The sequence below is a fragment of the Danio aesculapii genome, chromosome 14, assembly GCF_903798145.1.
Source record: "Danio aesculapii chromosome 14, fDanAes4.1, whole genome shotgun sequence".
Classification (NCBI taxonomy): domain Eukaryota; kingdom Metazoa; phylum Chordata; class Actinopteri; order Cypriniformes; family Danionidae; genus Danio; species Danio aesculapii.
Genome location: NC_079448.1, coordinates 46881514 through 46905424, shown reverse-complemented (window position 1 = coordinate 46905424; position 23911 = coordinate 46881514). Strand labels below are relative to the sequence as shown.

At 36.2% G+C, this 23911-nt stretch overlaps 1 protein-coding gene across 2 annotated transcripts; it reads right to left on the bottom strand.

The window, feature by feature from the left end:
• Positions 1–884: 884 nt before the first annotated feature.
• On the bottom strand, positions 885–23309 carry slc30a9 (solute carrier family 30 member 9). Of its 2 annotated transcripts, none has more exons than XM_056472128.1 (19): positions 23201–23309; positions 21973–22121; positions 21663–21854; positions 20003–20050; positions 19820–19919; positions 19636–19728; positions 19144–19226; positions 18991–19049; positions 18726–18793; positions 17777–17879; positions 16213–16268; positions 15993–16128; positions 14047–14086; positions 13881–13952; positions 13683–13790; positions 5614–5779; positions 5251–5380; positions 4223–4336; positions 885–2294 (listed from the first exon to the last, which is right to left on the bottom strand). In XM_056472128.1, exons 2-19 carry the CDS (start codon positions 22079–22081, stop codon positions 2250–2252), a joined length of 1722 nt encoding a protein of 573 aa, XP_056328103.1. In that variant the 5' UTR covers positions 22082–22121; positions 23201–23309; the 3' UTR covers positions 885–2249. The 2 variants fall into 2 exon arrangements, with proteins under 2 accessions (XP_056328103.1, XP_056328104.1); XM_056472129.1 differs by having other exon boundaries at positions 21973–22118.
• Between the last annotated feature and the right edge of the window lie 602 nt (positions 23310–23911).

The following is a 23911-nucleotide window of genomic DNA, read 5'->3' as shown; positions in this document are numbered from 1 at the left end:
AGAGTTCAATTTGAGTCTCATCAGACCAGAGAATTTTGATTCTTATGGTCTGAGAGTCCTTCAGATGCCTTTTGGCAAATTCCAGGCGGGGAGTGGCTTCCGTCCGGCCACTCTACCATACAGGCCTGATTGGTGGATTGCTGCACAGATGGTTGTCCTTCTGTAAGGTTCTCCTCTCTCCACAGAAGAACTCTGGTGCTCAGACAGTGACAATCGGGTTATTGATCACCTCCCTGACTAAGGCCCTTCTTCCCCGATCACTCAGCTTAGATGACCGGCCAGCTCTAGGAAGAGTCCTGGTGGTTACAAACATCTTCCACTTATGGATTATGGAGGCCACTGTGCTCAGTGGAACTTTCAGAGCAGCAGAAATTTTCTGTAAGCTTCCCCAGCCTTGTGCCTCGAGACAATCCTGTCTCTGAGGTCTACAGACAATTCCTTTGTCTTCATGCTTGGTTTGTGGTTTGACATGCACTGTCAACCCTGAGACCTTATATAGACAGGTGTACGCCTTTTCAAATCATGTCCAATCATGATGTCAGTCCAAACTCCAGTTAAGCTGCTGAAACATCTCAAGAATGATCAGTGGAAACAGAATGTACCTGAGCTCAATTTAGTGCTTCACAGCAAACCTGTGGATACTTATGTACATGTGATTTTTCAGTTTTTTTTATTTTTAATAAAATCTTTTTTCACATTGTTATTATAGGGTATTGTGTGTAGAATTTTGAGGAAATAAATGAATTTAATTCGTTTTGCAATAAAGCTGTAACATTTGGAAACAGTGTAAAAAGTGAAGCGCTGTGAATATATTTCGGATGCACTGTACATTTCTTTATAACATAAGCAAAAAATAAATAATAAAACAATAAAAAAGACAAATATTCAATGGTGTAATAAATTAATATCAATTTATTCATCCATCTTCTTCGGTATCTCCAGAGATCTCTCCAAATAGCAATCTGGCAATAAACATATTTAAAATATATAAGCCTTTTCCAAAACTCTTATCAACTTCATTTTTGACCTTGAATGTGTTTCATCCAACCTGCATAAGAAACGTCTGAGAGGAACTGAGTGAGTTTCAAAGCTCTGATCACATTACAATGTTAGTTTAAAAACCTTAAACAGACTAGATCCCAGCACAGGCGAGCACAAAACTACACAATGAACTGTCCGCATGTTTACACAGAGCTTTTCAAAAGGATGAACGCTGCTTTTTTTCAGATATCAAAATCTGAGTGTTGTATCTTCACAGTCAGGAATTATTTACAATGGAAAAATAAGGGCTAGTGTTCACAAACTGACCTGTAACTCAACAATGCCAGCCCAGAATGTGTTTTTAGTGACTTTATACAAACACAAAAGGGTTTTTGGAGATCTACAAATGCCTTCAACATTCATTCAGTCACACAAAAATACAACACAACCAGATGAGAAGCAGCAGGAGGAAGGGTTTTTGAGACTTGCACTCCACACCATGTGAATCTTTAGGGCTAAATTTCTCTTTTTATCTATACAATTGGATATAATTTATCAACAGAGTTTAGAATATATGATAGTAGCACTACTTTATCGAAGTGTAAATTATAAATCGATCAGAAAAAGCTCAAATATTATTACAAAAACTTAATTATTTGCAGTAGATTACAATTACTGTTCAATGTTTTCATAATTTCAATAAATAATTATCAAATCAGCTTATATCATTCAGTGATAACGGCATCATTTAAACATGCCATCATGTCTTAGCATCTGAAAGACATCCTAGTAATATGGGAAAAGTTCTAATATCATCTAAACCTGTGCTTTCACGTAGCAGAATGAAACCTTTACCCTTCAAGTGAACTATTTCCAGACATCCTCTTCAGAAATAGTCTGGTGTTATGCAAGAACTCTTGTGAAATGTGAGTGTTTATGCTGCTCTGCTTGCAAAGAGCCAAATGAAATAAGACCGGTCCTTTTACAGAGCATGGACCTGATTTTAAAGCGCTGATGTTACAGACTACCACTGAACCAAATATCCAATGACTGTAAAATACAACTGTCCTCCATGTATATGGAGTTTTATCTGTACTGGCTTTTAAGGTTTTGTTGTCATATGTGCTGAAACCATGTACAGGACAGTGCTGGAGCGTGGGGTAGGTGTGATGTAAGACCTCAGCTGATTGGCCGTATAGAGAGAATGGGACAGGAAGGTTTGATTACTTCTCCTTCAGCTCCATTCTGATTCTCACTCTTCAATGACATTATAAAATCTCCAGGTCCACATGCCGCACCTCAGGATTACGTTGCTGTTGGAAAGATTAAGAGCAAGAGTAAGCAAAGAGAAATTTAAGCCAAAACTGCTAATACATTCATTCATTCATTTTCCTTCGGCTTAGCCTCTATTTCAGAAGTCACCACAATGGAATAAAGCGCCAACTATTCTTGCATATGTTTTATGCAGCAGATGCCCTTCCAGTCGTAACCCAGTACTGGGAAAACACCCATACACACTTATTCACTCACACAATCATACACTAAACTCAATTTAGTTTATTAAATTCAATTATAGCGCATGTCTTTAGACTGTGGGGGAAACCGGAGCACCCGAAGAACATGCAAACTCCACAAAGAAATACCAACTGGCCCAGCCAGGACTCGAACCAGTGACCTTCTTGCTGTGAGACAACAGTGCTAACCACTGAGCCACTGTGCTGCCCACTACTAATACATACTAAACTACATTTTATGCATTTTATGCATTTTTAAAGAGCACAAATTCATTGTTGTAAATTTAGAAGAGAAGAGAAATAGGCTTACTTCCCCAAACATCTGATTTTCAATCACAACAAATGGAAAAAAAAAATGTATTCTGAACATATGGCATTTTCTGGGCAAAAGTGACATTAAAGACTCAAAGGGCGCATTCAGACAAAACAGGTCTAGGAATGCTAGATGCAGTGCTCAGAAATGTTTTTTCCTCTTAAAGTGTATCCTCTGCCATCTTGTTGTTAAATAATACAGCTCTTCTGATTGGTCCACTGCTTTGAAACTGAAATTGACTGTGTGTAAAAGTTTGACAGAGTTAAACATTTTTTTTGGAAATAGCTTTAAAAACAAAGAAGAAAATAAAAAGCTGAACTTTGCTAAGGCATAACTTTGGTACAGCAGCAAAGTTCTTTGATTGTTACGCCAGAATGGAAGTACAGTTCCTAGCCATATTGGCTTAGAAAATTGCAGCTTTTCATTTTCCATTGGTCTTTGTGCATGAAGTAACAACAGCAGGGTTAGCCTTTAAATAGGAAAATGATCAAAAAATTTTTTTTAAGCTAGATGGTAATATGATTGGCGATGTGTTGGCGCAGTAGGTAGTGCTGTCGCCTCACAGCAAGAAGGATGCTGGTTCGAGCCTCGGCTGGGTCAGTTGGCATTTCTGTGTGGAGTTTGCATGTTCTCCCTGTGTTTGCGTGTGTTTCCTCCAGGTGCTTCGGTTTCCCCCCCAGTCCAAAGACACGTGGCACAGGTGAATTGGGTAAGCTAAATTGTCCGTAGTGTATGTGTGTGAATGAGTGTGTATGGATGTTTCCCAGTGATGTGTTGTAGCTGAAAGGGCATCCACTGCGTAAAAACATATGTTGGATAAGTTGGCAGTTCATTCCGCTGTGGCGACCACAGATTAATCAAGGGACTAAGCCAAAAAGAAAATGAATAAATGAACGGTAATGTGATTCAATGATCCAGATAATCTAAAAATGGTCCTCCAGACCTGGATTGGCTGAATGGATCAAAAAATGTTTATGGTAAGTGGTAAAACTCATCTCTTTAAATTAGGGGACTTTTAAAAAAAAAAGCCTATTGCTAAAAGGTGGAGTGTTTCTTTAAAAGAGTGAGGTGCTGCAAAAGATGTAAGCACAATGGTCACACACATCCATCAAGCGTGTTTACATACAAACCCCCCCAAAAAAACAATGGCTTCTATACTGTTCTGAAATGTCTATTTATCAAAAAATCTCAAAAATGAAACAGTTTATATACAAATATGAAACTATTTTTAGTGTTTATAATAAAAACAATGTTGTGGTTTGAACTTGTGGTGCACAATGAGTGTGGTGTTTGCTGAACATAATGTTGAAGTTATTCTGAGAGCTAACCGAACATCACACATGTCTGACTCTGAAGAGAGTCATAGTAATCAGTTGTATCAAAGGAGATTTAGAATCACAGTCTTATCTGATACCTTGAGTTCTTTCTCAAGTCGGTCCACTTCAGCTCCTAAGGTGTCAATGATGTTCTCTCCATGCTTCAGCATAAAGTTCTCCAGCTCCTCTGGTGTCTTCACCTGCTGAATGTCCTACAGGCCAAACATTCAGATATAAGCATACAAAGCAATTCAAACACATGATTTTTTTTTTTTTACAACTGGATTGCAAGTGTACATTGGAGAAACTAAAACTATTTAGCACCTATTGTAAGCACAAGAAGACGATTTTGTTCTTTATTATTTTAGGGGCAAATAATTAGAAGTTTGTGCCAGTGAAAACCACCTTCTTGCTTTAAAATCAAGCCTAAAATGACTAATACATTGAATGTCTGACTGAATCATTCATTCAATCTATTTGTTCAAAATAGCTGACTCATTCAGAAAAAAACAAGTGACTGTGGCATTGTTCCGAATTGCACACTTCATATGTGCTTTGCAGTTTTGTGACATTACAATACTTCAACTGAACTAGATGATGATGATGATGAAGTCAGAATTATTAATATTAAATAATATTTTACTAGATATTTCTCAGAACACTTTTATACAGCTTAAATTGACATTTAAAGGCTTAACTAGGTTAATTAGGTAAACTAGGCAGGATAAGGTAATTAGGCAAGTTATTGTATAATGATGGTTTGTTCTGTAGACTATCGAAAAAAATAGCTAAAAGGGGCTAATAATTTTGCCCCTAAAATGTTTTAAAAAAAAATTAAAAACTTTTTTTTATTCTAGCTGAAATAAAACAAATAAGATATTCTCTAGAAGAAAAAATATTATAGGAAATACTGTGAAAATGTCCTTGCTCTGTTAAACATCATTTGGGAAATATTTAAAATAAATAAATAAATCAAAAGAAAAGGGGGGCTAATAATTCGGACTTCAACTTTAGGAAATGTTTTTCATAAAGTGAGTGATGTCAGCTCAGACGTTTTATGAAACCAACATTAGATTAATATCAGATGATCTACATCAGATCTGAAGCCTCGTCTCTGAGCACGTACATTGAGGATCTGTTCAATGTCCTGCTTCTCCAGGTATGAGCGCGTCACCACCCGTCCATCAAAGTCCACCTCAGCCTTGAAGCGCACTTTGCTCAGCCCCATATCAGTGGCTTTTACATCATGAATCGCCCTGGAGACAAAATGACCTGCGGTGAGGACAACAGATCTGATTTCATCAAGAAAAGGAAAACATTCAGTGATGTAACGTCCAAGCCAGGTTTTATTTCGAGAATGTGTCGCTTGCCTGAATTTGACAAGCATTTGTACAGGGTGCTTCTGCTTTCCTGTTATGATCAGGAAGGCAGCTTGTTTGCTGATTAAGCTTTTATTATGCGGACAGTGGAGGACACGTGCAGGACTGACCTGACAGCAGGGTCGTTTTCCAGAAACTCTGTGAGCTTCTGCATGTGCTCGGCCTGGATGGAGCGTCCCAGCAGAGCCTCAGTGTTGGTGTAGATGAGAAACGCAGAAACCGTTCCTAACAGTGTACCTACACCGAGAGAGCCCAGACTGTCATAATAGGGGTTACCTAGAAAGAGAAAGAGAGAGTGGATCAGTGCAGATGAGATTTAGGTAATGATAAAACTAACATGGACATAGTAGGGGAGGGGGTGCGCAATAATATCAGCTCTCTCATTGTTACTAGAATTTCTTTATCATAGACCATATACAGTAGTCAACCTTTGAAGTGGATCATCACCTTTCATCAAAGTGGTCCTAAAACTATTGAACACCCCTTCTTGTCCTAGGACTATTTTGAAAAACATTTGATTTACTTTGAATGTGGACTACTGTAAATTTTATGCTTCAGTTTAGAAAATATACCTGATAAACGCAAAATTATTACCCCTTCTGTAAAATTGTATTTCTCTTAAAATTATTTCCCAGGTGCTGTTTAACAGAGAGAACATATTTTCAACATATTTATAACATAATAGTTTAAATATCTAATTTAAAAGTCCCTCTATAGACTTGACTAATTTCTAATAGCTAATTTCTTTTGTCTTTTCTATAATTCATTCATTCACTTTCTTTTTCGGCTTAGTTCCTTTATTAATCAAGGGATGCCACAGCGGAATGAACCACCAACTTATCCAGCAAGTTTTACGCAGCGGATGCCCTTCCAGCTGCAACTGATGTGGTTTCTGGCTTTCCTCTTAATGAATTAAGCTCAGACTGGGGTTATGAATATCAGAAGAATATACTTTATTGGAATATTTCCCAAAAAAGCAAAGACAGCCTGGAGCAGATCCATCTCAGTCTCTCCCCAGGACAAATCCAGTGTCCCTCAAATTTGCTATCCCCTTTATCCTTGCTTCCTCCCACCTTTGTGTTTTCACAGCTGTTTACTGGTTCAACAGGCCTCTCCCAGCTCCTACTCCTTTACGACCCCTATTTACAGACCCCTCTTTTTGTTGGCCCTTATAATGTACAGATCTAATATAATCACCGTTTTTCCACATACAGTTCACATTTGGTAATCATGACTAGTATCCATGTTTCAAACATCTAAACTGGACTCGTCTCTCCCACACAGTATGTGTCTTTTCAAATATACATGACAGTTTCAACACGTGTTTTATACATTTCATGCCTTTCTGACACAGATGGTTCTCAATGCATCCCCAAGTCCTCTCTCATGCTCTTTTATGACCCCTTTGCCTTAACCTATCACCTGTTTTCAAAGATACATAATGGCAGATACGTAGGGCCCTCCACTCACCCAATTAAATGTGTCTTCATATAGGTTTAGTAAATAAAAATCTTCTTCACAACCTATCACTGGGAAATCTTTTCTATAATCACAGTAATTAACATATTATTAGTTATTTTTCAAGATACTAGTATTCAGCTAAAAGTTCATTTTAAAGCCTTAACTATAAAATAAATTGCTATTATTCTTACCAAACTTATGCAGAGTTGAGAATGCATGATTTTAGCCCCGATTTTGACTAGACAACAGGTTGATAAATCGCTGACACATGCCTGAAATCCCAGGCAAATCGGTGCTCGTTCATGTGAGTAACAATCACACAGTGTGAACCATCAAAGACGCAATCTGAGAGAATTGCAGACGAGTCGCCGACAGCAGTGAGATATTTGGCATAATGTGTTCTGATTGAAAATAACATCAGTGATTACATACAGCAGTGTTTCTTAACCATGTTCCTGGAGGACCACCAGCATACTGCATGTTTTGGATGTCTCCTTTGTCTGTCACATCCATTACAGGTCTTTCAGTCTCTGCTAATAAGCTGATGATCTGAATCAGGTGTGTTTGGTTAAGGAGACATGCAAAATGTGCAGAGCTGGTGGTCCTCCAGGAATGTGGTTGAGAAACTCTGACCTACAGCCAATGAGAGAGCAGCATCCAATAGTGTGGGTTTCTGCAGGCCAGCAGGAGGTTGGGGGAGAAGTTAAAAGGGCTTCTATTTGGTCTATTTGGACCCACGAAATTAAGGAAATTCTAGTGTAAATTTGGCAGGAGCACCAGTGTCTGTTTGACGTGTCGTCGGAGCAATCCCACAACCAGCTCAAAAAAAAAAAAAAAAACGTTGTAGAGCACAAAATCAAAAATTTTTGATTCCCTTCAAAAGCCAGGTGAGCAAAGTAATTACATTTTCTACCCCACTAAAAACTTCTTTTTTATTATGTAGTTAATAACAAAAGATACGTGACCTCGTGTTGTTTCCATGTCACTACTTGCGTGTGTTTGGTTGTGAAACATATTTACGGACTGAGACAAAGTTATCTTTGATTCTTCCTTTTGTAAAGTCATGTAGTGTGAAGCCCCCTGTCGCAGATACATCTTGTAATTTAAACACAGCAGCGACAAAACGCTAACCCAGATAGTTATGTAGTGTGAAAACATCTGACACGACTACTTTTTAAAAATTGTGCAGTCTGAACTAGGCATAACAGAAATAGTTAAGTCACTACATGACTTAAGTATGCAAATGTTCTTAGTACACCTTTAACTCACCTTGTTAATTTATCAATAAGACAATCTTATGTTCCAAGTGCCTGGAAGTCAGCAGTAATAAAACCCATATTTAAGACTGGTGATCCTGCTAATCTCGTTAACCATAGGCCTATCAGTATTTTACCAATTGCCTATAAAGTAATTGAAAAGGTTGTCTGTAATCAACTGGTAGAGCATTTAACTTTTCATTTAACTTTTAAATTTTCATTACATTCTATGCAGTTTGGATTTAGAGCACATCATTCTACAGAGACCGCAAACTGTTACTTTATTGAACAAATTATATCCAGTCAAGATAGGGGTGGAGTTGCTGGTGCGGTCTTTCTTGATTTTAAAAAGGCCTTTGACAATGTTAACCACAATGTCCTTTAATCTAAATTACCAAGGTTTAATTTTTCTGTTAATGCATTATCATGGATGCAGTGATATTTAAATATCGAGAAAGCATTGTACAAGAATTAATGGCGCATGTTCACCATTCATCAATTGTAATTTTGGAGTTCCACAAGCATCCATTCTTGGACCAATTCTGTTAAGTTTATACATTAATGATTTGCCTACAGTGTGTCCAGAAGTTCAGGTTCAAATGTATGCAGATGACACTAGTATATAGTCACGCAAAAACCAAAGAACAAGCTGCTAACAAACTTACTGTTGCACTCAAAATTTCAGACTGGTTATATTGTTTATGTCTTACCATCAATGTAAGTAAAACTGTAGGAATGTTTTTCAATTAAGAAAAATGAGAAGCATTGCTCAGATATTTTAGTTAATGGAGAAGTAAAAAATATTGTTATTCATTTTAAATATTTAGGAATAATTATTGACTCTAATTTAAATTTAAAAAAAACACATTAAGAAGGTTTCCAAAAGTGCTGGAGCAAGCCTGAGGATTTATAGAAACATTAGGCATCAGTTACCTATGGCTGCTGATAAACTTTTTATAAATACAATGATTCTCCTTCACTTATCTTATTGTGCTACATGCTGGTCCCACACGAACATTACAACATTAAAGCCATTGTATATTATATATAAACAAACTAATTTTAGCTAAAAAGCCAAGGAGCTATCATTATTGTAACTGTATTGCATAACATAAATTACTAACATTCCAGTTTCTTATTTTATGCTGTATGCTTAATGTATAAAATATTTAATAATCTTGCACCACCACCCCTTAAACAATGTGTGATTGTCAGCAAGGACAATATAAGACAGGCTAGGTTATCGGTTAGAGGTGATTGTTCAGTTAAACTTAAGAGAACTGCTTTTGGACAATCAGTTGTTTCAGTCAGAGCAGCAGAAAGATGGAATAAAATACCAGAGCAGATCAGAGAGAGAGAGTACCACTTTTAATCATTTTAAAACAGTTCTTAAAATTTGCCTTAAACAAAATCAAAGATGCAGCCACTGATTTGATTTCATATTATTAATAATGATGTATTGTATGTATTGTATTGTACGTGTATAATGTATTATTTTTTACTGTTAAATTTTTTACGACTTCCTGCCCAGGGACTACAGATGTAAATTAGTTTTATAGCTCTGGCACAATATGTCATGTTATACATTGTCCCTGTATAAAAAAATAAATAAAAAAGAAAAAAAAAAAAGAAAAAAGATTTTATAAAGATTAGATTCCTATAAAATATTATAGGAAACATTATAGGACAATTTAACTTAGGACATTTTAAATAAATTTCAAAACTTTCAATTGTTCAAAAGTCAAACATTTATAATGTAATATTTCTCCAGATAAGTCCTGAAAAATGTATCAGTTTTCACAAAAAAATTACGCAGCAAAACAATAAAAAAGGGATTCATTAACAGAAAATAAGCACATTCAAATATTTTTTGAATTTTTATGTGACATTGAAGAGTAACAGTTGCTGAAATTACAGTTTACTCCTTTTATCAGATATTTAACATATTTTGACCGTTTTAAATAATGACTGTTGAAGTTATTTAAAGAATGACGGTTTTAAATGATTGTTTACACACACAGCATTGTTGGTTAACAAAAAACAAACAAACAAAAAACAACAAACAAACAGCATGTTAAATGAGAATCTGAAATATTTCAAAAAACAAAGAGGATTTAGTATTTAAAATTATTATATTTTTGATTATGTTTTTAAACAAATTGGTCTTACACTTCATATTTTATAATTTTCATAGAATATGTATTAATTACGGTACTTTTACCATAAACCGACATATCAACCATTTGGTAGAAGTTGATATTTTAGGAATTATGAGATGTGTTGAAAGAAATGCATTTGAGTGTGTTAACTAGCGACATTAAGAGTTAGGAAATGTTTTTCTAGGTGGGGCAGTTAAAGTGAATTAAAACAGAAGATTAGTTTTTTACGATACAATTATATTGCACTTTATTCACCATTTTCCTATCAAATAAATAAAACCCTGATGAGAAGACACTTGATTGAGAAGCAAATGCATATAGCTGACCCCAAACTGAAATGAAGTAATCTTTAAAAGCACAACACAGACCTCTAGTGGTACAGACAGAAAGTTCCACTTTTGTATATTCTAGTCCTCCTATGTAAAATAACACTGCAGTTTGTTTCATGGCTGACTACACTTCAATAGCACACAACTGTAGCAAGTGCCAGATAATAAACTGAGCTGAAACGGCCATCAGGGTTGTTCTCAAGCATGAAAGGAGGTTCACTGAATAGAGCGTAATCCAGATCTTTACACAGATTTCCCTGGAGCCATGAAAAACACACACAATAAAAAAGTATCTTCTGGACCGGCGAAGGTTTTGACTTTCTGTGTATCCATTTACAATATGTGAAAAGAACATCAACTGATAAATCTCAGTCCTACACCCTGATTAAATAAAAAGAAAATGAGGAATGACATTAAACGGGGTGTGCAGGTATGATGACACTTAATTTACTGACATCATTAGTATGATGTAATAATCTTTTTTAAGATTTATTTTATTCACACAGAAAGATAGAAGCCCAGTTAAAGCTTTGTCTCAGAAAACCATAAATCAAAATTAGGGATGCAATGATTATAGATTTTAGTTGTACGATTATAGTCTGAGGAATGATCATGGTTATCATGATTATTATGCATTAATTTCAAAATATCATTAATTTCAAAACAGTACTACTTAAAAAACAAACAAACAAACATGAAAACTCCTAACATTTTAAAGGGTTATTTATTGCTGCTCAGTAACAATAGTCCATTTCTCTCTGGACTTAAAAAATAAGTGGAAAAAAAGTTTTTGGCATTTAAACATAAGTAATAGTTTTACACAAAAAAAATGACAGAACAATGAATAAATAAAAAAAATATATAAATTAATAAAAATAGTATTCGCGCTATTCTTTCAACTATGTGCGCCTGGAAAGCGTGAGTGGTCCAATATGCACGCAAGAAAGGAAAAGACATGACATGTGAATGGCCCTTAGTTAATAGCCACAGCCATAGTTAATCCAGTGTGAGTGCGTATTAGCCACGGTGTACAAGCTTGGACCTTTAAACTAGCGCACAATTGGCATAACTTTGTTTAGTTGCAGCAGTTTTGTTCCGTGCAGAAATGCTTTGTTGAGAAACCTTCACGATTAATTACCCATGACGAATTAAAGCACAGTTAATCATTGGATCCCTGATCAGGAGTTTAAACTGACAAGACTTTAAAACCCATGCAGATGTTTTGCTTGTTGTCAAAGTAACTGAGGCAGAAGCTCTAAAGGCTTTGCCCTCTTCTGGAAAGAGAAAAGCAGCTAATTTGCATGTTAAAGACACAAACAAAAGCAGTATGTTTTTAAAATATAAACGAAGATTTTTAGCATTTTTGAATCTCCAAATCTGGTGGGAGTACTTTTAGCATAGCACAAACCATTGAATGGGGTTAGACCGGTAGCATCTTGCTCAAAAAAATCAGTTTTGATAAATGGCTATAGCAGGTGCAATGATATTACACAGTGCTGTTATAGCTGGGGACTATTTTCAGGTGCTGTGTAATATCATTGGGCCTGCTGCAGCAATGGTACGGAAGTAGTTCATTGATTATTACGCCAAAATGAGAGTATAGTTCCTGGCCTTATTGACCTAGAAAAGGTCACAATGTAACTACAGAAGAGTCATGTTTTAAACAGGAATATTATCAAAGCTCTTTTTTTAATTGCTAATGGTCAAATCCATTTCAATGATTTATGCTAAGCTAAGCTAAAAGTGCTACTTGCAAGGCCTAGAGATCGGCTTAATGAATTTAAAAATGGTAAAACTTAAATGTCTAAATCTAAGGGAGGTGAAGGGCTAGACATTAACACCCGCCCAGGGGCGTAGCAACCGGGGGGGGACGGGGGGATCCGTCCCCCTCACTTTTAAGCTGCGGTCACACTTGACTTTTCTTCCCATAGACTTCCATTCATACGCACGCGAATGCGTCAGACCGGAAACGTAAGGTCATGCGTCAAGTTTCGCATGACGCTGCGGTGCAAAGTTCAAGCTTGAACTCTGACCTGCGAAATCGCATCATTTGACTGCGTGAGACCAATCGAGAAAACAGCACCTCTCTGGACAGAAATTTAAAACATGGAGCAAATCGCTGGCTTTTTAATGTCTAAACATCTTGTTTAATCCCGCCCCTTTTCGCAGCGCCGTACGACAGAATTTCGCACACACAAAGCCCAGTGTGACTGTAGCTTTAGAGACAGACCATTTAGAAACAGGTGATTAATAATTTAATGAACATACGATCTCATACAGCTGTCCCCCCCACTTTTAATTTGTCCGCTATGCCCCTGCACCCGCCAACTCGCCAAATTTCACCTGTGGCTTGCTAAACAGGCATCCTCACTAGCCACTTTGGCTGGTTGAAAATAATTTTTAAATTACCAATGCTGAATTTTAGAATTAAAACTAGAATTTTAGTTTAAGACCATTTGTCAATGTGCAAATGTGCTCTTAAAATCGAGAAGCATCACGACTAATAAGTGTTCGCACGAGCAAAAGAAAGCAGTTACTTGTTTTAACCATTATTTAAAATTTGTGGCAAGGAAATAATTAGTATGGTGTGGCCACAGAAAAAAAGGTAAATCCTTAGTGTTGAGCCCTGAACAGTCAAATAAAACTAATTGCAATGCGACACTATGAAACCACATTTTCTCATGCTCATGAGCAAGGTCACAACACACAAAACAGTGAAATGAATGAGGCGGCATGTGAAAATAACACAAAATAACACAAAAAAGTAATTTTAGCATGTCAAAGTCAAATTTATGCATATAAAATATATTTTCCCGACAACAAAATTGGCTAGTGACATTGGAAAACTACTAGCCACAGTGGCTGGTGATCAAAGTTAATGTCAAGCCCTGGAGAGTTATAAAACGAGTCTATTTCCAAAACAAAAGTGGTGCGTTCCTTTAAAAGCGAACATGGTATAATAAAAATATAATACCTGTAAGAGATGTAAGTCCCATACATCCAGCTGCCAACACCACCCCAATCACAGCAGCAGCATCCTCCAACAGGACCACATTAGTGCTGGGGTCTCGACTTTGCATTACTGCCGTGTACAAACAAGAGTGATCAAACTGGTCATCTCCGAGCTATAAAAACAATCAAACAATACTCAAGGCTAATAGAAGGTACATACCGTACTCGTAAAAGGACAAGCCCTGTTTATGTGCACTCTTCTTGATCTCATTTATGGCCACTAACAGTGTAGCTTTATGGAAATCAGCAGACAGATGATGTTAGTGACAGTGTCAGACACATTTGTGAATGCTAATGACAATTCGGAAGAAAAAAACACATCTCACCTCCTTCAGATACCAGAGATCCTGCTAAAATACAGTATGCCTGAAAAATATAAACACATTTAATAAATACACAAGGATTGTTTTTTTTAAGAGGTTGTAACTTTAATTCAGAAGTAATGTATTAAATTGGTCAAAAGTGACAGTAAATTTATTTATAATTATAAAAGAGCTATAGTATGAAACGTTGCTGTCTTTTGAAATTTCTAACGAACAAAGAAACCTAAAAAAAAGTACAATAAGTTATAAAAATATACATTCACAGCAACAACACAGTGATTATAAAAACAAATATTTCTTGAGCACTAAATCAGTATATTAGAATATTTTATGGAGAATCCCGAGACACTGAAGACTAAAGCAATGACAGGAAAAAAAAACTATTTAAAAGAGACATTCTGCAAGAGTAATAATATTATATATAAAAATAAAATTATATTAAATTATATTAAAAATATAAATATTTCAGAATATTGCAGTTTTTATTTTCAAATCAAATAAAAGCAGCAGAATTAATTAATGCGGAGACGCTTAGTCATGCCTTTATCACATCACATCTTGATTACTGTAATTCACTTTTTGGGAGTTTACCTACAAGTTCTCTCAGAAGATTACAGTATATTTAACATTTCGCTGTATGGGTTCTGACACACACATCATCACGCCACCATATTACTCCTGTACTTTAACAACCACACTGGCTTCCTATTAAGTCACGGGTTGATTTTAAGACTGTTAACCTTCAAAGCAGTGCATGGGCTAGCACCTGGTTACATTTGTGACCTGGTGACTCTCACCACTTCAGCACGCGGTCTTCGTCCGGCATCGGGACTTACCCTGTATCAGCCGCGCAGTAAACTCAAGACCATGGGTGGTAGGGCTTTTTCATACAGTGTGCCTAAGCTGTGGAATGCACTACCTATCAGCATTAGGAATCCTGTTTTGCTGGACTGTTTTAAGAAACTCCTTGAGGCTCACCATTTTAGCATTGCTTTTAACTCTGGATGATAATTTTTGTTAATCTTATTATTCTATCTTGTGGTTCATATTTTTATTGTTGTGCTGTTTCTGCTATTGTTAGTAGTTTGCCCTGTAGTGCTTTGAGTCTAATGCCCCGTTTACACTGTCAGGTCTTGATTTGTTGCCTATATCTATTTTTTTTTGCCTGTCCATTTACAAGTTCTTTTAATTGTGACCTATATCCGATTCATGGGTACACTTGCCATACAATTTACGATGTCGCACATGCGTAAAGACGGGTTCTAGCATATGTGCCACACTAGGCATGATGGAAGAAATTGCCTTGCTTTTAGCTCTGTGAAATATGCGAAGTTCGCCCAACTTTAAAATTATTTTGAGGAGGAGGAGGAGGAGGAGGGAAAGGGCCGTCATTGCAGCTTGTGCCTATAGTTTATATATGGTGTCCTCCACCATTCAGAGCAAATTGTGGACTGACCACTTTCCTTCTCCATGTTTCCTCTGTTATTGTTGTTTACCACAATGGCGTCTCCACACATGCTATTCCTTCTACATCATTAAATCACGGAGAAGTACCACATTGTCGTTTAATGACGTACAAAATGGAAAGCCTCAATATCACCGATCTGCCCGTTTACATGATGGTCGCATTGTTACATATCCGATTTATATCTGATTTATTTCCACATATGAAGGAGGCCTGAAACCGATCTCTGAATATCCAAACACATTAGTTTTTTTGTTTACATGGTCATAGAACAGATCTGATCTGTGTCACATATGAGCAAAGACCAGAATTGCATCACATTTAACTGGCAGTGTAAACGGGGCCTAAGAAAAGCGCGTTACAAATAAAACTTATTATTATTAATATTATTATTATTAAAAATAACTTATCAATCACCAAATATTTGAGCAGTGTACCATCACATTTCACAGGATTTTGCAAGTTCTAACTGAAAACTACTAACCCAGAGCAGTGATTCGATTGGCTGAGGATGCAGGAGTCCCATAATACCATGATACCAGGACAAGCCAGCACCCATCATGAAGATGCCGACTCCACTGATGAGAGAGGCAATGTAGCGCATGTTGGAGAAGCCATACCTATCATAAGAGAGGATGGTAGGTTTAGGCAGGGATGGAGGGTTCAGTCTGTAAAAAGGATTAATCTATATGAGCTGCACGTACGGATGGATGGCGTCAGGGTTGCGGACAGACTGACTGATGCCAAGTGCAAGAAGAGCCTGTAGAGGAGAGAGACGTGTGTTATGTTTACACAGACAGCGATACTCTGATTTTAATACAATTAAAACAATACTCTGATTAATAGTCTACCATGTAAACATTGACTTTTGATGGCCTTAATCTGACTAAAGTCATAATGGAACTAAACAGAAACCGAATTAAGACATGGGGACTACTTCTATTTTAGCCGCAGTATTGAAGTGCAGTACAGATATGTACAGACATGTTTTCACGGCAGGTGTCAGGAGTTTGACAACAAACAATTGAGAATGGCTTCACGCAAGAGTGGGAAAGGATGACTATTCTCTCATCCTGTATCATCGAGTTTGTCGTGGGGGCATGAATGAAAAGTTAGGTGAATGAAATGACAGAGGTAGCCTAGCCTGCTGCTTGAGAATTTGTATCTTTATTTATTTATTATTTATTTATTGCCATATCAGCAACTTATGGCAATTTCGTAGCAAAATGAATATACATAAAATATTACATGATAAAAACTAATTTGTATAACAATAAAAAGTTACTTAGACAACTATATTGGATAGAAATAGATAAAATTCACACAAAAATATATTCAAAGTAAATATGCTTTTTCAGTTCAATTTTTGATTAATAATTTAAGATTCTTTTATGGTGGTACCTTTGTAAAAATGTCCATCAAAGTACTCTCCTTAAAAACATTTTGTCTAATGGTAATCAAGCTTCCACATTCCAACAAAATATGTTTTATGGTAAGAGCAGCCTGGCAGTAATTACATTTAGGTGGTGCTTCGTTATTCAGTAAATACAAATGTGTCAACCTAGAATGTAAAATTGACATCTAGTTTAGACAGTTTGATCATGCCTGGTCTCAAAATTATAATTTCCTACGTGTCTTTCATTTATTTTTGGGTTAATTTCATGCAATTTTTTTATTTATGCAGATGTTCCATTTTCTTTTCTATGTTTTGTTTATGTACAAATTAATTGTAGGTTTCAAGTCCTCAGGAGGAATTAAACATTCTGTCACTTTCAAGTAGATAGCCTCTTTTGCCATTTGTATCTTCATCTGTCGTCGCATGTAAACACCTCAATCATATTATTGTCTTATTCAGATTAAGGCAAATAATTAGATTACTGATGGCCATGTAAATGTAGTCATTGTAAGAGATGAAATAATTTTAAAGTCAGAGTGAACCGGAAGTTGCTAAGACTTTTATTTCATTATGCTAATGCATTCCGACTGAAACCAAAATACTGAATAAGGGCGGGGCCTTCTTTATGCACATCATTCCCTCATAGCAAAATAACAGTAAGATGGGGTATTAATATGCAGCTGCTATGGAAGCCGTCAGAGTGACCGCCACTCCAAACGCGGAGGCAAGTTTGATTAAAGATTATCAAAACAAAATTTTTTAGTGGATTAACTTGTATAGATTCATTATTAATCTTAAGAACAACAACGTGAGTTAGCAAAATAAAGATTGTAAATTCTGGTTTCATGCAGACTTTAAAAATGTCACCTCACCTGATTGCAGGTATCAGCCAGCGAGTGGATGGCTTCTGAAAACATACTGGCAGATCCTGTATAAACCCACGCCAACAGCTTGAAGAAAAAATTAAGTCCATTTCTGGAGATGACAAAGTTTGAATTATATAATTACATTTTAAATTGATATATACACAAATTATTGTTCAGAAATTGTGGTCAGTTAGTTACATTTACTTAAAAAAATGAATGCATTTATCCAAAAAGGATGCAATAATTTAGATGTTTTACTGTTCTATTCAGATAATCCTTTTGTTATAATCTTTTTGTTATGCATAGACTGCTAAAAAATATTCACGATAAATAATCAAAAAAAGTTTTGAGCTCCTAATCATCATATCAGAATGATTCCTGAACGATTCTGAAAATTGTATTTATGTTTTTTTAATATTTAAACAAAAGCAAATCTACGTTGTAATAATATTTTCACAATATCACTATACTTTTGATCCAATAAACAGCTTTGAAGAGTAACAGAAACATCTAAAAAACTTTCCAACCTCAAATTTTGGTAGTGCACACATTATATTGTCTAATGCAGTGTTTCCCAACCCTGTTCCTGGAGGCACACCAACAGTACATATTTTGGATGTCTCCCTTTTCTGACCCATTAACTTCAGGTGTTGGAGTCTCTCTAATGTTATGTTATGTGTTTGATTAGGGAGAGGTTGAAAATGTGTACTGTTGGTGTGCCTTCAGGAACAGGGTTGGGAAGCACTGGTCTAATGTACTAGACACAGATCTGATTGTTTAAAGTCTAACAGTCAGTCAAAGGCTAGAAGTCATGTGAGACCACATGCCTTATAACTCAATATCTTTAATTTAATAGAGGGATAACATGGGGTTGAGTTTTCTTTTCTGCATAGAAGTCATACAGTTCCTATTTAAAGTCTTTAATTGATGCAAATGTAGCAAACTTGAACCTTACATGCATATAGCTACCATCACCACCTTTCCTGGTCCTTGTAGAAATGTCGCCCTCTTTCTAGACCGAGGCTACAGGGGACACACAATATTAGAAACACACTTAGTGTACACATTTTCAGCTTTGAGGTAAAATAAAAGCAAGACAATCATGCAAGACAAATTTTAAGAATATTAAAAAAGAGAGAAAGAACTATGAGGACCGGTTACACCCATCAGCCGGTAACAGAACAAAGTAATCATGTTGACAAGCTTACACTTGCCCTTACCTTTGTGTTTCCCCAAAAGTCTTTGTACTCCTTCAACAGCTTCTGATTTCTGAATATGTCTTTTGAGTGTAAAGACAAAATGTTACTTATTGAGTCGACATGAAGACTGCAGAATAAACAGACAATGCAGTAAATGAGGAGGGAATTTCATACTTTCTTGGTACTCCCTTTCCACTTCTTTCCTCTGATCTCTCTCTCGAGCAAGTGCCTCCTGACTTCCCCATACCTCCAGTGCTCTAAACAATAAACATACAGAAACCATGCTTAATAATTCATTTTAAGTGCTTTTTTGTGATGCCATAAATGATCAAAAAGTTGGTGTTAATTTGTTTAGTCGTTTATGATTATAAATACAGTTATATAGAAAAATACAGTTAATATTATAGTTACTATTACAGTAATTTTATGACATTTTATTAGAATTTAAAATATAACTATTCCTGTGGCAAGCTGAAATATTATGATCACATGATCAGTTAGAAATTATTCAGGTTTGGTAATCAAAACCACTTTTTATTAGCGATTTAATGTTTTTTACGAGCTTGTTTTTAAGATAAAGGTCAGAAGAACAGCATTTTTTGCAGTACAATTCTGTACTGAATGTCACTTTTGATCATTTCAGTGTGTAAAGATAGTTGTATATACTTCGCTTCCACATCCGATCGCAGAAACACGGTGAACGCTTCAGTGTCATCATGGGGACTACGCCGACGGATTTTCCTAAGATGCTCTAGGTCACTTTAAAAACACAAGAATACACAGATTTGCATCATGTTGGAAGACCTACAAACTAAGCTACAGTGAACTACAAGTCTCAGCTTTCTTATACCTGGGTTTGAGGCAGAACTCATTCATAGCTCTAACCGCGGTGATGAAATTATTCTGGGTATATTTGAGGCCATATTCTCTTTTTTTCAGGACGGCCCGTACTGAAAACAAAACATGAAGTACTAGTTAAACAGAATCACAATATACATTGTAACTGTATGTGTGATAATCAAGAATGCACTACCTTTCACTTGAATGCTCTCTGCTTTCGTCAGACCTTGAAGTTTGGAACCTCAAATGCGAAAAAACAACATTTACATTTTTTTTTTTTTAGGAAAGTAAGTAAGAAATTACCACATATACACATCATTAATGTAGCAGAGAAAGTTTGTTTTCTTATCTTATAGACTTACATTGTATTTATATCAGGTTAATGGTACTTTTATCTAACTAGCCCTAAAACCAACCCTCAGAGAACAAGTGGCTGTCATTAGATACTAATAAAAATATGTTCCAGACAATTTATGATAATTTTTAATTAGTAAGGATTAGAAAAAAATGTCCTAATAAGTGGATTGTTTTCACATTTCACTATATAGAGGAGCACAATTAAGCCCTCACAAGTATAGCTAAACCAGTACACACATACACACGTTGGTATTGGTGATTTATGAGTACTCTCTGTAGCTGTAATGTTTTGTATACTGTAAAAAGCACTTAATATTAAGGCTAATACCCCTATCCCTAAACCGACCTTCAGGAAACATATGACAAAATTTAAATGTAAAACGACCTCATTAAGTATGAGTTTTAATTATTTTTAATGCATTTTGAATCACAGGGACACAAGGCATGTCCTTGTAAACCACTCTAACAGAGTACAACTTGGGTTGTTTTCATATTTCTCTATACAAGCACAACTAAGCCCTCAAATAATATAGTTACAGCAGTACACACACAAACACACACACATTGGTATTGGTGGTTTGCAAGAACTCTGCATAGGTGTACTGTATTTTATACAGTAAAAAATATTTATTATAAGGCCCTACTCCTGAACCCTACCTTCAGGAAACCTGTGGCAAATTTGAGTTAAAAAAAAAAAAAAGTATGACACAAGGCATGTCCTTGTAAACCACCTTAACATAGTACAACTTGGGTCAGTTTCACATTTCACTATACAAGAACAACTGAGCCCTCACAAGTATAGCTAATCCAGTACACACACAGACATTGGTATTGGTGGTTTACAAGGATTCTGCACAGGTACAATGTATTTTATACAGTAAAAAAACACTTATTCTAAGGCCCTACTCCTAAACCCGACCTTCAGGAAACCGGTGGCAAAATCTGAATGTGAAAAAACCCTGTTAAGTGTGATTTATAAGCATTTTGAATCACAAGGACACTAGAAATGTCCTTGTAAACCAACTAAATAGAGCACAACTTGGTCATTCCCATGCGATTATACAAAATTTTCTGTCCATGTAAACCAACAAAACCAGTACACAGACAGACAGACACACAGACAGACAGACAGACAGACAGACAGACAGACAGACAGACAGACAGACAGACAGACAGACAGACACACAGACAGACACACAGACAGACACACAGACAGACACACTCTTCTCATTAGAAGGAAGATAAATAACTAATAATAATATTAAGATTAACACACTTGTTTTTATAAGAAAATAAGATAAGATTGCACTAATTTAGTTTTTTTTTAATGTAATTCTTTACTTAATTTGCATACGTTGAATGTTGAATTTGTTCCCCACAGTACCGAAAAAGGTATTGAATATCGATATTTTTCAATATCGTATTGTATCGCAGTTGAAAATTCCACTATAGTGACAACACTAATGCAAAGTCAATGTGAATAAAGGCATTATCACCAGCTCCTTTTGCAGCAGGCTGTGTAGCTTGTGCTTTCTCAGTAGTTTTTGGTTCTTCGGGTCTGGCTGGAGATCCATCTTTACCACTTCCTGATGTCGAGCAATTCTGGACCTGTGTCCATGTTAAGGAAGTGACCCTGAAATCCGGAACGCTAAACCAGAGTTTGTGCACACCTCCTCTACTTTGCCAACCTGTTAAGAATCAGAGAATCATTTGTGGATCTGGTTTAGAAGTATTGAACTACAAGATATGAAGCATTAAAACTCTTTTCACAGGACAGATGGAAATCATAATGCGTGAAGTGCTTACCAAAACAGGGCTTTGCAATTTTGGAGGATCTCTGAGACAGAGGGGCTCGTTGTTGCAGGTAGACCCGGCAGAGGACTTGCCATGGTCTGTGGGCCAGACAGGGGAACATCCTCTCTGTGTCAAGTCCAGGAGAGACACACTGAATCCTGCTGAACATTTACAATACACTGTGTTAGGAAAATCAAACAGCACTGAAGCTTATTACAGGAGAAACGTTAACTGATCATGTGACTGTCCACGCTGTCGGGTGACTAATCACGTTTTGTCCAAGTACAAAAATACATCTTCTACTCTGCTGAAATAAGCCACAATTAAACTTCAATCAATCGTTACATTGTTCTATCAATCCATCATTCTATTAATTCATCTACAGTATCTATCTATCTATCTATCTATCTATCTATAAATTAATTTATCTTATCTATCTATCCATCTATGAATCGATGTAACAATTTATTGTCTTTACATCTATCTATCCATCCATCCATCCATCCATCCATCCATCCATCCATCGATGTAACAATTTATTGTCTTTACATCTATCTATCTGTGAATCAATGTAACTATCTATCTATCTATCTATGTAACAATTAATTTATCCTATCTATCTATCTATGAATCGATGTAACAATTTATTGTCTATCTATCTATCTATCTATCTATCTATCTATCTATCTATCTATCTATCTATCTATCTATCTATCTATCTATCTATCTATCTGTCTATCTATCTATCTATCTATCTATCTAATGCACCAATAACATCATGATGGTCAGCTAATAAGCAAACTAATGAAACATATCTGTACTGTAAAACAATCATCTTTATAACAACACACATTTAATCTCAATTAACGTATTTTTACGACAACAGGCAAACCCGGTTATGACAATATAAACACTTGTTTGTTTTTTAGACCATGATGAGCTTAGAATTAGCATTCAATGATCATTATCAGGCTACAAATCTCTACATTTCGTCCATGTGTCAGGCAGGATATGTCTAAACGAGGGACTGTTTTATTTTTAATTTAAAATCAGATTAAGCGAAAACTGCCTCTCCGTAAACAACACACACAGCTAACTGAATCTGACTGCAGCCGGTGTCTTTCAGTTAACTTAGCCTAGCCTGACAAGCTACAGCTTAGCAAGATGCTACAGTTGAAGGAGTATTTACATAAACGGTATATACAAAGAATGAAATAAATGAAGCTTAGTAATTCTTTACCTTCATGAAGCTCAGTCCATTGTTTATGAGTGGTGGACAGCTAACTCAACAGTCGATATCGAGTAGCACCAACAAAAAGTAGTTTAGATGAACAGCTCGCGAGATTGCGAGTCAACGAACGAGAGCGCGTCACCGTCTGCAGACACGCTAAACAGCCTGATAGTGGAGGAGCCCCTCACTAGAGATGCTCATGATTTAAAAATAGTTAACGTTCCTAATTTTTCTGAAAAAAAAAACACAATTTATTCATTCATTTTCTTTTCGGCTTAGTCCCTTTATTAATATGGGGTCGCCACAGCGGAAAGAACCGTCAACTTATCCAGCATTTGTTCTACGCAGCGGATGCCCTTCCAGCTGCAACCTGGGAAACATCCATACTCACTTACTCACACTCATGCAGTATGGATAATTTAGCCAACCCAATTCACCTGTACCACATATCTTTGGACTGTGGGAGAAACTGGAGCACCCGGAGGAAACCCACACGAACAGAAATGCCAACTGACCCAGCCGAGGCTCGAACCAGTGACCACCTTACTGTGAGGCGACAGCACTACCTACTGCGCCACTGCGTCACCAATAATACATTAATAATTGCTAAATAAATAAATCACACACACGCAGAGAAACCTACGTATACTTTAAAATTGCCTCTTGGTGCAAAAAGTTAAATCTGTATTGTTTGTACTATACTTTTATCTGTTGTATTTA